The sequence below is a fragment of the Herpailurus yagouaroundi genome, unplaced genomic scaffold, assembly GCF_014898765.1.
Source record: "Herpailurus yagouaroundi ecotype Mexico unplaced genomic scaffold, PumYag 29, whole genome shotgun sequence".
Classification (NCBI taxonomy): domain Eukaryota; kingdom Metazoa; phylum Chordata; class Mammalia; order Carnivora; family Felidae; genus Herpailurus; species Herpailurus yagouaroundi.
Genome location: NW_024412377.1, coordinates 34731517 through 34744909, shown reverse-complemented (window position 1 = coordinate 34744909; position 13393 = coordinate 34731517). Strand labels below are relative to the sequence as shown.

The 13393-nt window shown below is 35.4% G+C and overlaps 1 protein-coding gene across 3 annotated transcripts in view; it reads left to right on the top strand.

Annotated features, from left to right (window-relative positions):
- The window catches only part of CUNH5orf34 (chromosome unknown C5orf34 homolog), a 33091-nt gene that overhangs the window by 17239 nt on the left and 2459 nt on the right, over window positions 1-13393 (top strand). For all 3 annotated transcript variants that reach the window (XM_040496551.1, XM_040496534.1, XM_040496542.1), the window contains exons 7-12: window positions 670-761; window positions 1655-1724; window positions 3067-3237; window positions 3634-3728; window positions 5417-5515; window positions 10069-10109. In XM_040496551.1, the coding sequence (XP_040352485.1) occupies window positions 670-761; window positions 1655-1724; window positions 3067-3237; window positions 3634-3728; window positions 5417-5515; window positions 10069-10109 (568 nt within the window). The remainder of the gene's footprint in view (window positions 1-669; window positions 762-1654; window positions 1725-3066; window positions 3238-3633; window positions 3729-5416; window positions 5516-10068; window positions 10110-13393) is intronic.

Below are 13393 nucleotides of genomic sequence, written 5' to 3'. Positions count from 1 at the left end.
CAAAAAATTTTTTTTTAATTCAGAAAGCTGAGCTTGTAAATAATGTTGTCTTCTATAAACTGTAGTGATAGTTCTTCCATTAATAAAATATGGCAAAATTGTATATTTGTTCAATTAAAATTGTGTTTTTGTTTTTTAAAGTTTATTTATTTTGAGAGAGCGAGAGCAGGGAAGGGGCAGAGAGATAGAGAGAGGGCGAGAGAATCCCAACCAGGCTTTGCACTATCAGCACAGAGCTTAACATGGGGCTCAAATTCATGAAATGTGAGATCATGACCTGAGCTAAAATCAAGAGTTGGACACTTAACCTACTGAGCCACCTAGACGCCCCTGTTTTTGTTTTGATCTAAAGGGGAAAGGGGGCTTATAAGTTTTCTGCTAATGTGTAGGAAAATTAGTTCTGTTGCTATATTAATTTAAATATAGCCAAAACTTAAATTGGACAGTATGTTATAGGGTATTAGAATATAACTTTTGTAACTATCCATAAGGAATTCTAGACTTAAAAAAAAATGGGACAATGGAAAAGCATAAAATACCTTTAAAAATATTATGGGCTTTTGGTTAAGTTAAAATAACTGCTTGCCTTGTCACAATGTAAATACATATTTCAAGAAAAAATAATAATGGCCAACATTTATTATTGAGATATTTTAAATTAATTTTCAGAAAGAAGAGAAAACTTATTCAGTAAATAACCTTCCTCCTGATAGACCAGGAAGTCTGTTCTCTGTGTGTTCTCTAATTAAACAGGCAACCAGGTAAGTTTTTCACATTCACCTGACTGAAGTGTTGTGTCTGAGAACCCTGATACATTTTCTAGTGGTTAGGGTAAGAGTAAGAAATGGTAGGTACAGTGGAAATATGTGTCTTTGGTAAAGTCTGTCAGCTTTTCTGGTCTCTTCATCCACAAAATAAGGTAATCACATCATTGTAAGAGTACTTCTGGCTTTGAAATTTAAAGTTAAATGTGGAGAAGCATCCATATATAGCAAGCATGCACAGTTAGGAAGTAAGTGCCTTTTCTCTGGGTGAATGCATCCTTATGGTGTCTTGGAATCAAGTTAAGGATTTGATGATACATTTAAAATTTTCATATACTTTATTATCCTCAGAGTAATAAAGATTCTGAGAGTATACAGAAGATGAAGTGCAGTTCAGTTCTTCAGTTCATATTTTTTTTTTAAATTCTAATTAATCTGTGGCAGTCAGAAGCATGAAAGTGTATTCCTGAATTAAATTATTAATTTTTGCAAACTTATGTCTAAGCAACTTCCAAAGTAGATTTGAAGGAACAGAATTGGTAATTTGATTTTTTATGGATAGTTGATTCACCTCCCCAGCACTCTTAGACTACACTAAACCTTTCAGGTGCTGTGAAACCATCACCTCCTAGAAAGGAGCACCTGAAAATTGTCTCCATTTGGAGTCATTTCATTACTAAAAATGAGAGGAGTAACCTATGTAAGATTAACACAAAGGGAAGCAATCACCTTCTAGGGGATTAAAGACTTCTGGAAGAAAGGAGTTCCAAATGTATTTTAGTGGAAATGAATTACTTGCCTAACATGTTGTATAGCAGTAAGAATGCATTGCTAGAATTGGAAAGTGTGATTATTTGCAAATGTTTAAGCAATATTTTTCATGTTCACAGAATTCTTCAGCACTGTGCGAAGACAAGGCTTTCTTTAAGCCATAACTATCGTATATGCTGCTGGAAAATGGTATCTTAAAATTATTATTATTTATTTATTTATTATTTTTGAGAGAGAGAGAGAGAGAGTGTACATACGCAAATGCACACGGGGGAGGGGCAGAGAGAGAGGAGACAGAAGGTCCAAAGTGGGATCTGCACTGATAGCAGAAAGCCCTATGCAGGGCTCGAACTCACAAACCGCGAGATCACGACCTGAGCTGAAGTCGGACATTTACCTGACTGAGCCACCCAGGTGCTCCAAAATTATTTTTATTTATTTATGTATTTGTTTGTTTGTTTGTTTATTATTTATTTTTGAGAGAGAGAGCACTCATGTGAGTGGGAGAGAGGCATAGGGAGAGGGAGACAGAATCTCAGATAGGTTCTACACCCACCACAGGAGCCCAGTGCCAGGCTAAGTCTCATGTCCTTGAGACCATGACCTGAGCTGCAATCAAGAGTCAGATGCTCAACAGCTGAGCTACTCAGGAATCCCCGCCCCCCCCTTTTTCTTTTTAATTTTTTTTAATGTTTATTTTTGAGAGAGACAGATCGTGAGTGGTAGAGGGGCAGGGAGAGAGAGAGGGAGACACAATCCGAAGCAGGCTCCAGGCTCTGAGCTGTCAGCACAGAGCCCAATGTGGGGCTTGAACTCACAAACTGCAAGATCATGACCTGAGCTGAAGACGGATACTTAACTGACTGAGCCACCCAAGCATCCCTATTAAAATTATTTTAAAAGCAAGATTTTTAAAATAGTTTTATTGTTTACATACATACCTCTAAGTTCAAGTTACTTTCATTGAAGTCATGTGAGAAATTCTTTGTAACATTAATATTGGTTTATTCAGAAAAATATCCACTTACTAGATAAACACTGCAAAATCTGGCTCTTATGTTATACTTTGCCTATAATTTGTTTTGTTTCCTTTTTCTCAGTGGAGGGGGAAAGGCAGGGAAATTGATAAGATTTGAAGTATGTCAAAATGTGGTTATTATAAACTATGATAGTACAGTATTCTACTCTATTTCTATAACTGTAAAAGTAATTTCTTTAACGTGGACTTCAAGGAAGTGATTCTCAAACTTTGAATTCTGTATCTGTACTAATTTAATTATAAACCTATATGTTGCTGTACTTCCTAAGTTTTGTCTGTGTTCTAAAATTCAGAACATGGACTTTTCAAAGACTAGAACTTAATCTGCTTGTAATAGACTAATTTGGCTATCCACTTCTGGAAAAGTTAAGACATATATAAGGATTCTACAATATTCAACTTCTGAATAAAGTTGCCTCAGAGTTTATTAATCATTTAAGTCTTATCAATGGATAACTCTCTTTCCTGCTGTTTTTATTTACTTGGTTTTAGGTACCTAGGATAAATGATAGCAATATACTGCCTTTACTTTTGAGAGAATCGCTCATACCCAGCGTGGGAAGATTTCTTGCATACTCTGATGACAAAGTACATGCTCTCTTTTTAAATGGCATTACTCTAACCCTAAATTGGAATTTCAGCTCTTTTACTGAAAAGAGACAGGTGATTATATTTCATACTGAAATCTACTTTTTTATCGTTTCTATCAGTGGAAATAGAACAAAGAAAATCAAGTACCACACTATCTCAATTTTATTTTTTGAGATGTAAAATCTGTCAAGACGCTTTAGTGATCTCATTGGATTTCCTAGCAAAAATCAGAAAGGTGTGACAAATAATCATTTTTATAAAGGCAACTGATTATATAGAGAAGGACCAGAGTGGTGGTTAAACAATACCCATAATCCATGTAAAATATAATCTTTAAATTAGTCAAAATAAAGTTTTAATGATTCATCTACATATTTTTTAAATTGATAATGTAAAAGAGGCTTTTGTTGTGAGTTTTGTCTCAGTTTTAGAACAATAAAACTTGTTTTTCCCTCTTTTCTGCTTAAGGTAAATCAAGGTCTCAACTTAGCTTGGTGTAAGTTAACTTTTCCTGATGGGCAAGATCAGTTAATTCATATTGGACACCCTGGACCATATGAAAGGTACTGAAAAGCAGTTTTAAAAACTATTTTTATGATGGTAAACAGTTTTCTGACAGAGGGGAAGCATATAAACCTATTTAAATGTTATATTTTTAGTTTTTTCAGGTAGATATTGTGCCATGTATCATTTCAGCAGATTTCAGAGTTTACAGAAGTATTGGCATCTTGCATAACTAAATAAATCATATCATTTGTAATCATTTCCATTTGTATTCAAGTGGTTTTTCAAAATGAGTATTTTCGATACACTTGTCTTGCTGTGGAAGTTGGACTGTGGTCAGCTGTGTTAACCGATTAATTAATCCCCTAACCTTTTGAAATAAGGTTTGCACAAATAACTAAAGTTATGTATATTTCTGTGACGTGGAATAAAATTAATTCAGTGATGCTTTTTCTTAAGATGGAGAAGATTCTTAAAATCCATTTTTATGAACATGCTTTTTCTCTTTTGGTTTTATGTAATTTGTTGTAATCAGTCTACTTGTGATGTTCTCAGCATGTTAGTGATTTTATTTGAGAATGTTCATGAAAGAATTGCTTTTTTACCTCATGAATTTATTTTCCTGTTGGGATTTATTGCATTTTGGTGTAAATGCTCCAACATTCATTGCTAGTTTGAATAATTTGCCTCAAAAATACAGAGCATCTGGGTGGCTCAGTCAGGTAAGGGGCTGACTCTTGATCTCAGTTCAGGTCATGCCTGATCTCACAGTTTGTGAGATTGAGCCCTGCATCGGGCTGTGCACTGATGGCATGGAGCCTGCTTGGGGTCCTTTCTCTCCCTGTCTCTCTCTGCCCTTTCCCCACTCATATTCTTTCTCTCTCTCTCACAACATACATACATACATACATACATACATACATACATACATACATAAGAAAAAATGCAGTGTCTTTGACAAACATTACTATTTGTTTCAGGCCATCACTTGAGATCATTTGTTTTATTGAACTTGATACTTGTTTTGTATATTGAATGAATTATATATAATTATACATTTGTGTATATGTGTGGGAATTAATGGCTGTGTTCTGGTTTAAATTTTAGAAAGCAAATGCTCACTTAGTCTTAATGTGTAAAGACATTTTCATTATAAAACATAATGAAATTTATTTCACTTTGGAGAATTTAGACATTTGAATTTGAATTTTGAATGAAATCCAAGTATCACTTTGTTCTGATTTTAAAGCCTGTCTTTATTGGGGCACCTGGGTGGCTCAGGCTGTTAAGCATCCGGCTCTTGATTTCAGCTCAGGTCATGATCTCATGGTTGGTGAGATCGAGCCCTGTGTTGGGCTCTGTGCTGACAGTGCAAAGCCTACTTGGGATTATTTCTCTTTCTCTCTCTCTCTCTGCCCCGTCCCTACTCATGTTCTCTCTCTCTCTCTCTCTCTCTCTCTCTCTCTCTCTCAAAAATAAATTTTAAAAAAGAACTTATAGAAATATCTTTACTAATCATGAATATGAGTAAATCATTTTATTCTTGATGAATAATGAAAAAAACTTAACTTTTCCATTTGCTTTGAAAAAGACTAAAAAAATTTACCAGTAAATGCCTCACTTTGGAATTTTTTTCTTTATCATTTTTCCCCAAATTGTCTTAATGATTTTTCCTTTTAAAAAAATGTTTTTAAAAATACTATACAACTTCATTTTTCAAATATTTATTTTAATGTTTTCAATCTAGATATGTGACAGCAGTCGTATCATGGTGCAGAAGCCTGACCCAGACTAATCAGAGAGAGATGCCCACACATTCTTCATCTTCTATTCTTGAAGAAAATTGGTATTTATATTTCTTTTAAACTTTATCTGTGTAAAAGAGTCACAAAAATTAAAAATATCAAATGGTAAGCTCTGAGACTCTTTTCTGATAGCTTAAGCTTGAAAATAATTTATCTTTAATCAGATATCCAATTTATTACTTTACATCGTATTTTATTTTATCTGAAGTTCAGAAAACTGCATTGAAAACTTCTTACCAAAATGGGCGATTCTTTTTATATGATAAATTCATCCCGAAAACTTTATGGAAAAATTTAAAGGAGAATTTTTAAAATTTTAGTAATATTAAAAGAAGTAAAATGTTGACTAACTTTCAGAAAAAATTGATTTTGAAATCATTTTTATCATATTAATTACCTCCCCCAAATCAACCGGCAAATCAACAAATAAAGTATTTTAGTCCATCCTACGTGCCCTTCAGTGTGCAAGGGGACTAGAACTGGGCTTCAAAGGAATATTTAGGGAAATGAATAAGATATTTTAGGGAAGGAGCAAGGGTAGAGGTAAAAAGTATATTTTGTCCTGTGGAGACAGTGAAAAAATGTTTTTATGGAACAGATGCTATCTGTTAGGGTGTATTATGGGTTTTGAAGAATAAGAATAGATCTTGTGATCAATAGAAAAGCTCACACTTGATGGAATTATGAGTTCCTAGGTGGAAAAAATGACAGGAAGAAAGGCCCTTAGGAAGGTTAGTATCACTGAGAGCATACTCTGAATATACAGGCATCCCCTACTTTTTGGAAGTTTGCACTATGCCACTTCACTTACATGAAAGACCTACATCAGCATGTCCCCATTTTTCTACAGCCATACCACCCTGGATGTGCCTGATCTTGTCTGACCTCGAAAGCTAAGCAGTGTTGGGCCTGGTTAGTACTTGGGAGTATGTTCCTGTCTTTGCTAACCAAAAAAATTCGAGAAGTATTTTCGCTTTCAAGGAAAAAGGCAAAAAGTGAAAATAGCATTCTGCATTTGTTTAGCAGCGAGCTCTTACACGGAGGCAGCTTGCACCCCCAGCAGGGAGCATGGTAGCTCTGAGCTCCTTACCTGAGAACTACACTCAGCATCTCAGCTTCAGTCTGCCATAGCTTTGAACTGTGTCTGTGAGCCTTTGTGCTTTATCCCAGTTTATTTTGTGCATCCATTAGCAAGATGGATCCTTAGGTGTCAGAAAAAGCGTTAAGAGAGGTTATGTTTTGGGTGTGGGAATGATCAAAACATTTTCCATAAAAATGAATGGCAATTGTTTTTTCACTTTGTGCCATTTAAGTTTATGAAAGTTTTCATAGAACACTCTACCATTGGATAGTGGAAGAAACCTGTATTGGAAAAGAGGGATACCAGGAACAATTTAGGAAGCTTTAAAGTGGTTTGTAAGTGTCTTAGCGTAGCATGGTGAAAAAATACAAACATTAAGCCTAATTCTCAACACCTTTTCCTAAGTGACTTAGAGAAAGAGGTCGAAATCAAATCAGTAGATGTTATTTGAATATGTTAGGTATCCTAAGGGTTCAGCTTTCCAGATCCTCCATTCTTCAGCTACAGTCTGTTTGGGAGCAGAAAAATTGCCCGAGTAGCTAGCAAAAAACATAGTTGGGATGAAAAGGAAATTATGTATGATGATAAAATTGGTCACTTCATTGCTCAGCTGACAAAGTTTGTAAGATGCTAGCCTTTTTACATGAAGACTTTGAAGAGGATAACTGTAAAGACAAGTAAAAAGTGAGGGCATGAGAGAAGTGCATATTGGTGAGAGCAGCCACGGGTGGAAGCAAAAAGGAGCAGCAGAAAGACAAAGGAGTTGAGGAAGAGTAGGGAGAGGAGACGCAGTCCAGTCGCAGTTGCTTACAGTAGCTCCATTTCCCTTGCAAAGCCTAACACATCTCCACTCTGATTTGTTTTCTTGTCAGAGAAGGGTTGAAGGAAGAGAAATGACTGCACAATCGATAGCTACCTAAATTGTATTTCAGTATTTTTTTTCCAGCTCACCTTCTATTATTTTTTTACTGATTCAACTTCTTAATAGGGATGCTAGTCAAAAATAGTACAGAAGAGAGTTCATAAGAAGTTGGGTCATCATATGAGCAACAGTACTAAAGGTAGTTTGTATTGTTGCTTACAGCCAGAAAAATGTCATATGTGGAAAAAAAAGATGTTTTTCAGTGATGAATAATCAGCAGGCCTTGGAATAAGTCATATGGAAGTCTTTACCACAGATGCTTAAAATGTTGAAAGATCTCTTTCATCCTTCAGCGAAAGAGTACAAATTGACAAGGAGGTGAATACATTCCACTGTAGTAAGGCCAGTAAAGCAGACAAGTTCCATGAACTGTGAAGACTTTTCTAGTGACTTGAATAGAGAGATGTTTTAGATATTAAAGTCTTCATTAATTTTACAGTGAGCTAGTTAAGTGACACTATTTTCTAGTTGTGTGCCACTGCTCACATTTCATTCTAGCTTAATGAGGAAAAAGAGAAAGGATACACACGTCAGAGATTCTGCCCTCTACCCATTACCATTTGTCCCAGTGTCTGTTTCTGTGGAACATGGTAAGAGTTAATGTTCATAATGTTAACCCTTCTATTCAAGGAGAAGAGAATATGTAATATACTGTGTTTAAGAAAACAATGAAATGAGTAAGTAGTCTATTCCAGAAGAAACTTAATAGAAAATACTTATATTTTGACACCTAATTCAACTGTAAAAACTTGGCCCCCCAAAACCATCTGTTTCTGAAGGGTTTCATATAAATGAGGCCTTACTTATATGTGCAAAGTACAGAAGAAAAAGAAAAAAATCCTTTCTCCTGAAAAAGACAATCTAGGTATGAAAATCAGAAGGTTAAAGAGTTCAAGAGATTACAATGAGTATATGATTAGTTAACAGTGCTATAGAAATTCAAGGAAGGAGAGAACACTTCTTTCAGAGAAGTGATAGGATTTTAGTAGGTTTTTAACTTTGACTAAACTTGGAGGAGGAAAGAAGAGGGTATACCAGGTGAGTATTAAAAAAGTTGTAGCAGGCGGGATCTGTGGGTAGATAGGTGGACAGAGGAGTGGGGCCTGGAACTCCAGCAGGATATGGCAGAGGGAGAGAAGAGTAGGAAGTCTCCAACAGAAAGCCCCGATTTTAGATGTGATATCTAGATTTTCATTCCAGTTTCTGTTTGTCTTTTCTTGTTTAGATATCAATCTTTAAAAAAAATTTTTTTTAATGTTTTTTTTGAGAGAGAGAGCAAGCGAGCATGGGGGAAGGGGCAGAGAGGGAGGGAGACGCAAAATTGAGGCAGGCTCCAGGCTCTGAGCTGTCAGCATGGAGCCCGATGTGGGGGCTTGAACTCATGAATTATGAGATCATGACCTAGCCTAACCGACTGAGCCACCCAGGCACCCCTCAGTTACCAATCTTTTAAATTCTTGCATTTCAGTAAGAAGCTACCTTTTTATGGATGTTATACAGTTTATTGACCTAATATTTGCAAATTATCTGTTTGGGCAGATAAAAGTATGTAATAGTACAGTTTCATATGAGAATTTTTTTTCTTTTTATTTCCTTCTTTTTTTTTTTTTTAACTTTATAATGTCTCTCAAGTTATGGCCATGTACCTGTGCCACTGAATTTCCAGAGTGTAGCATTATTTTTTATTGTACTTCAAATAGAAAAAATAGTTATATAAAAAAACTTCAAATAAATAGAAAAAATAGTTATATAAAAAAAAAGTTGGGGCGCCTGGGTGGCTCAGTTGGTTAAGCATTCGACTTCAGCTCAGGTCATGATCTCTTATTTCACAAGTTCGAGCCCCGTGTCGGGTTCTGTGCTGACAGCTCAGAGCTGGAGCCTGCTTCAGACTCTATGTCTCCCTCTTTCTCTGCCCCTCCCCCACTCGTACTCTGTCTCTCTCTCTCAAAAATAAATAAAACATCAAAAAAAAAAATTTGTTTTTAAGTTGTAGCAGGAATGCCAGTTACCTTCAAACATCAATACCTGATTCAAAAGTCCTTGAGGTGAGGACTTCTATTCACTTACATTATTCATTAAAAGCACTCAATAGCAGGGAGCCTGGGTGGCTCAGTCAATTGAGTGTACGACTTGGGCTCAGGTCATGATCTCATGGCTTGTGAGTTCATGCCCTGCATCAGGCTCTGTGCTGACGGCTTGGAGCCTGGAGCCTGCTTTGGATTCTGTGTCTTCCTCTCTCTCTGCCCCTCCCCCACTCATGCTCTGTCTCTGTCTCTGTCTCTGTCTCTGTCTCTCTCTCTCTCTCAAAAATAAACATTCAAAAAAATTTTTTTAATTTAAAAGTACTCAATAGCTATCAGTTGAATCAAGTTGATTTGTTACTAAATAAAGCAAATATAGAGAGAATTCATATGCTCTACTGGTGAACCAGACAGGCACCCAAATAAAGAGAATTCTTAACTTCTGGGCACTTCTTTCTAAAATTCAAAACTTTATGAAAAAAAAAAATCAAGTATGCTTACTTGAAATATTGTGGATATAAAAGAATCAGATAACTATCATTAACTTATTTTTTTTTTCTTTTTGCACAGGTCTGTGGCCTCTGAACTTGAAAAGATAAAGAAGTTTAACTGTATCCTTTAAACAGAATGTACTGTCCTGTATAATTACTCCCTTTAGGTTCTAGGCTTACTTAATTCATGATTCTGTACTTTATATTAATCCATACTTATATATTCTAGAGCTTTACTGAATAACATTTAAGATGGTAATTTAAGATATATCTTGTCTAGGGGCACCAGGGTGGCTCAGTTGGTTAAGCATTCAACTATTTTCAGCTCAGGTTATGATCTCACAGTTTCATGAGTTCAAGCCCCACGTGTGCTGACCCTACAGAGCCTGCTTGAGATTCTCTCTCTCTCTCTGTCTCTCTTTCTCTCTTTCTCTTTCTCTCTGCCCCTCCCCTGCTCACCCTCTGTCTCTCAAAATAAATAAATAAACTTAAAAAACAAAGATATATCTTGTCTATAGAAGGTATATCATGTCAACATTTATACTTTTGAGTGAGTTTAAATAGGGCAGGGGACAGTGAACTAGGGTTAAGGTCTCCTATGGAGACTTTTTCACTTATATAATTCTATTCTAAATTATAACAGACCTATGTCTGACTTTTCCTTTCTTTTTTCTTAGGATATTTATTATTAAAAATTCTTTTATTTTTAATTTCTGCTTTATTGAGGTATAACTGACAAAATTGTAAGAGATTTAAGGTGTACGTTGTGGTGACTTGACACACACATATTGTGAAAGGATTACCCTGTCTTGTTAATAATGAACACCCATGTCACCTCACATATCTATATCTATATGCCCTATATCTATTCCTTCCTCTCCCCACCCTTTTTTTGGTAAGAACCTCTGAGTTCCATTCTTCTAGCAAACCTCAACCATACAACACAAGGTTATCTACTATAGTCACCATGTTATACATTAGATCCTCAGACCTTATACAATTTAGAGCTGGAAGTTTGTCTTCTTTTACCAATCTCTATTTTATCCACCCCCACCCCCTGGAAACCATTTTTACTGTTTCTATCAGTTTGACTTTTTTAAAAAATTCCACATATAAATGACACTGCAGTATTTGTGTTTCTGTCTGGCTTATTTCATTTAGCATAATACCCTCAGAATCCTTCTGTGTTTTAAATGGCAGGATTTCCTTATTTCTCATGGCTGAGTAGTATTCCATTGTATACATATACCATCTCTCTCTTTTTTTTTAATTTTTTATTTTATATTAGAGAAAGGAGAGAGAGAGACACGTGAACAGGGAAGGGGCAGGGAGACGGAGACAAAATCTGAAGCAGACTCCAAGCTCTGAGCTGTCAGCACAGAGCCCAATACGGGGCTTGAACTCCCAAGTAGTGAGATCATGACCTGAGCTGAAGTCGGACGCTTAACCGACTGAGCCGCCCAGGTGCCCCTATACCGTATCTTCTTTATCCGTTCATTTGTTACTGGACACTTGGTTTGTTTCCATATCTTGGCTATTGTGAATAATGCTGCAATGAACATGGGAATGCAGATATCTCTTTGAGATCCTGATGTCATTTCCTTTGGATATATCTGCAGAATTTGAATTGCTGAATGGTATGATAGTTCTTTTTTTAATTTTTTGAGGAGCTTCCATACTGTTTTCCATAGTGTCTACACCAATTTACATTGACACCAAGGTACACAAGGGTTCTCTTTTCTCCACATCCTTACCAGCACTTGTTAACTATTGTCTTTTTGATGATAGCCATTCAAATACATATGAGGTGAGACCTCATTGTGGTTTTGATTTGCATTTCCCTGATGATTTGTGATGTTGAGCACTTTTCCATATACCTATTGACCATTTGTATGTCTTTGAAAATATCTATTCAGTTTCTCTGCCCATTTTTTTATCAGGGTTTTTTTTTTTTTTTTTTTTTTTTTTTTGCTATTTAGTTGTATGAGCTCTTTATGTATTTTGGATATTAACCTCTTATCAAATATATGATTTGCAAATACATTCTCTGATTTCATAGATTGTCTTTTCATTTTGTTGATGGTGCCCTTTGCTGTGCAGAAGCTTTTAAGTTTGATGTACTTCCATTTGTTTATTTTTGCTTTTGTTGCCTTTGCTTTGTTATCAAATCCAAAAAAATCACTGCCAAGACTGATGTCAAGGACCTTACCCCGTGGTTTTGTCTAGGGGTTTTATGGTTTCAGGTCTTATATTCAAGTTTTCAGCCCATTTTGAGTTGATATTTGTGTAGGGTGTAAGATAAGGGTCCAGTTTTTCCAGCACCATTTATTGAAGAGACCATCTTTTCCCCCATTGTATATTCTTGGCTCGTTGGTTGTAAATTAATTGACCGTGTATTACGTGGGTTTATTTCTGGGCTCTCTATTCTGTTCCATTGATCTATGTGTCTATCCTTATCCCCATGCTATACTGTTTTGATTACTATAACTTTGTAATATAGTTTGAGATCAGGAAGCATTATGCCTCCAGCTTTGTTCTTAAGATTCGGCTCTCTGGGTTCTTTTGTGGTTCTGTGCAAATTTTAGGATTGTTTATTATGTTTCTTTGAAAAATACTATTGGAATTTGATAGAGATTGAATTGTATTTGTACATTGTTTTGGGTGGCATGGACATTTTAACAATATTAATTCTTCCAATTTAGGAGTACAAAATAGCTTTCCATTTATTTGTGTCTTCTTCAGTTTCCATCATGAATGTCTTAGTATATAGATCTTTCACTTTCTTGCTTAAATATATTCCTAGGCATTTTATTCTTTTTGATATAATTATAAATGGGATTGTTTTCTTAATTTCTGATAGTTTGTTATTAGTGTATTTAATTAATTTTTTTGTACATTGATTTTACATCATGAAACTTTACTGAATTTATTGGTTCTAACAGTTTTTGGTGGAGTCTTTAGGATCTTCTATATATAATGTCATATCATCTGCAAATAGAAAGTTTTACTTTTTCTGACTTGAATTCCTTTTCTTTTTTGCCTAATTGCTCTGGCTAGGACATTATGTTGAATAACACTGGCAAGAGTGGGCATCCTTGTCTTATTCCTGATCTTAGAGGAAAAGCTTTCAGGTTTTCACCATTGAGTATGATGTTAGCTGTGGGCTAGTCATATGTGACCTTTATTATCATGAAGTACATTCCTTCTATACCCAGTTTGTTGACAGTTTTTCTACATCTATTGAGATAATCAGGTAATTTTTATCCTTCATTTTGTTAATGTGGTGTATCACATTGACTGATTTTCATATGTTGAAACATCCATGCATTTCTGGAATAAATCTCAGTTGATTATGGTATATGATCATTTTAAGGTATTGTTGATTCCATTTGCTAATCTTTTGA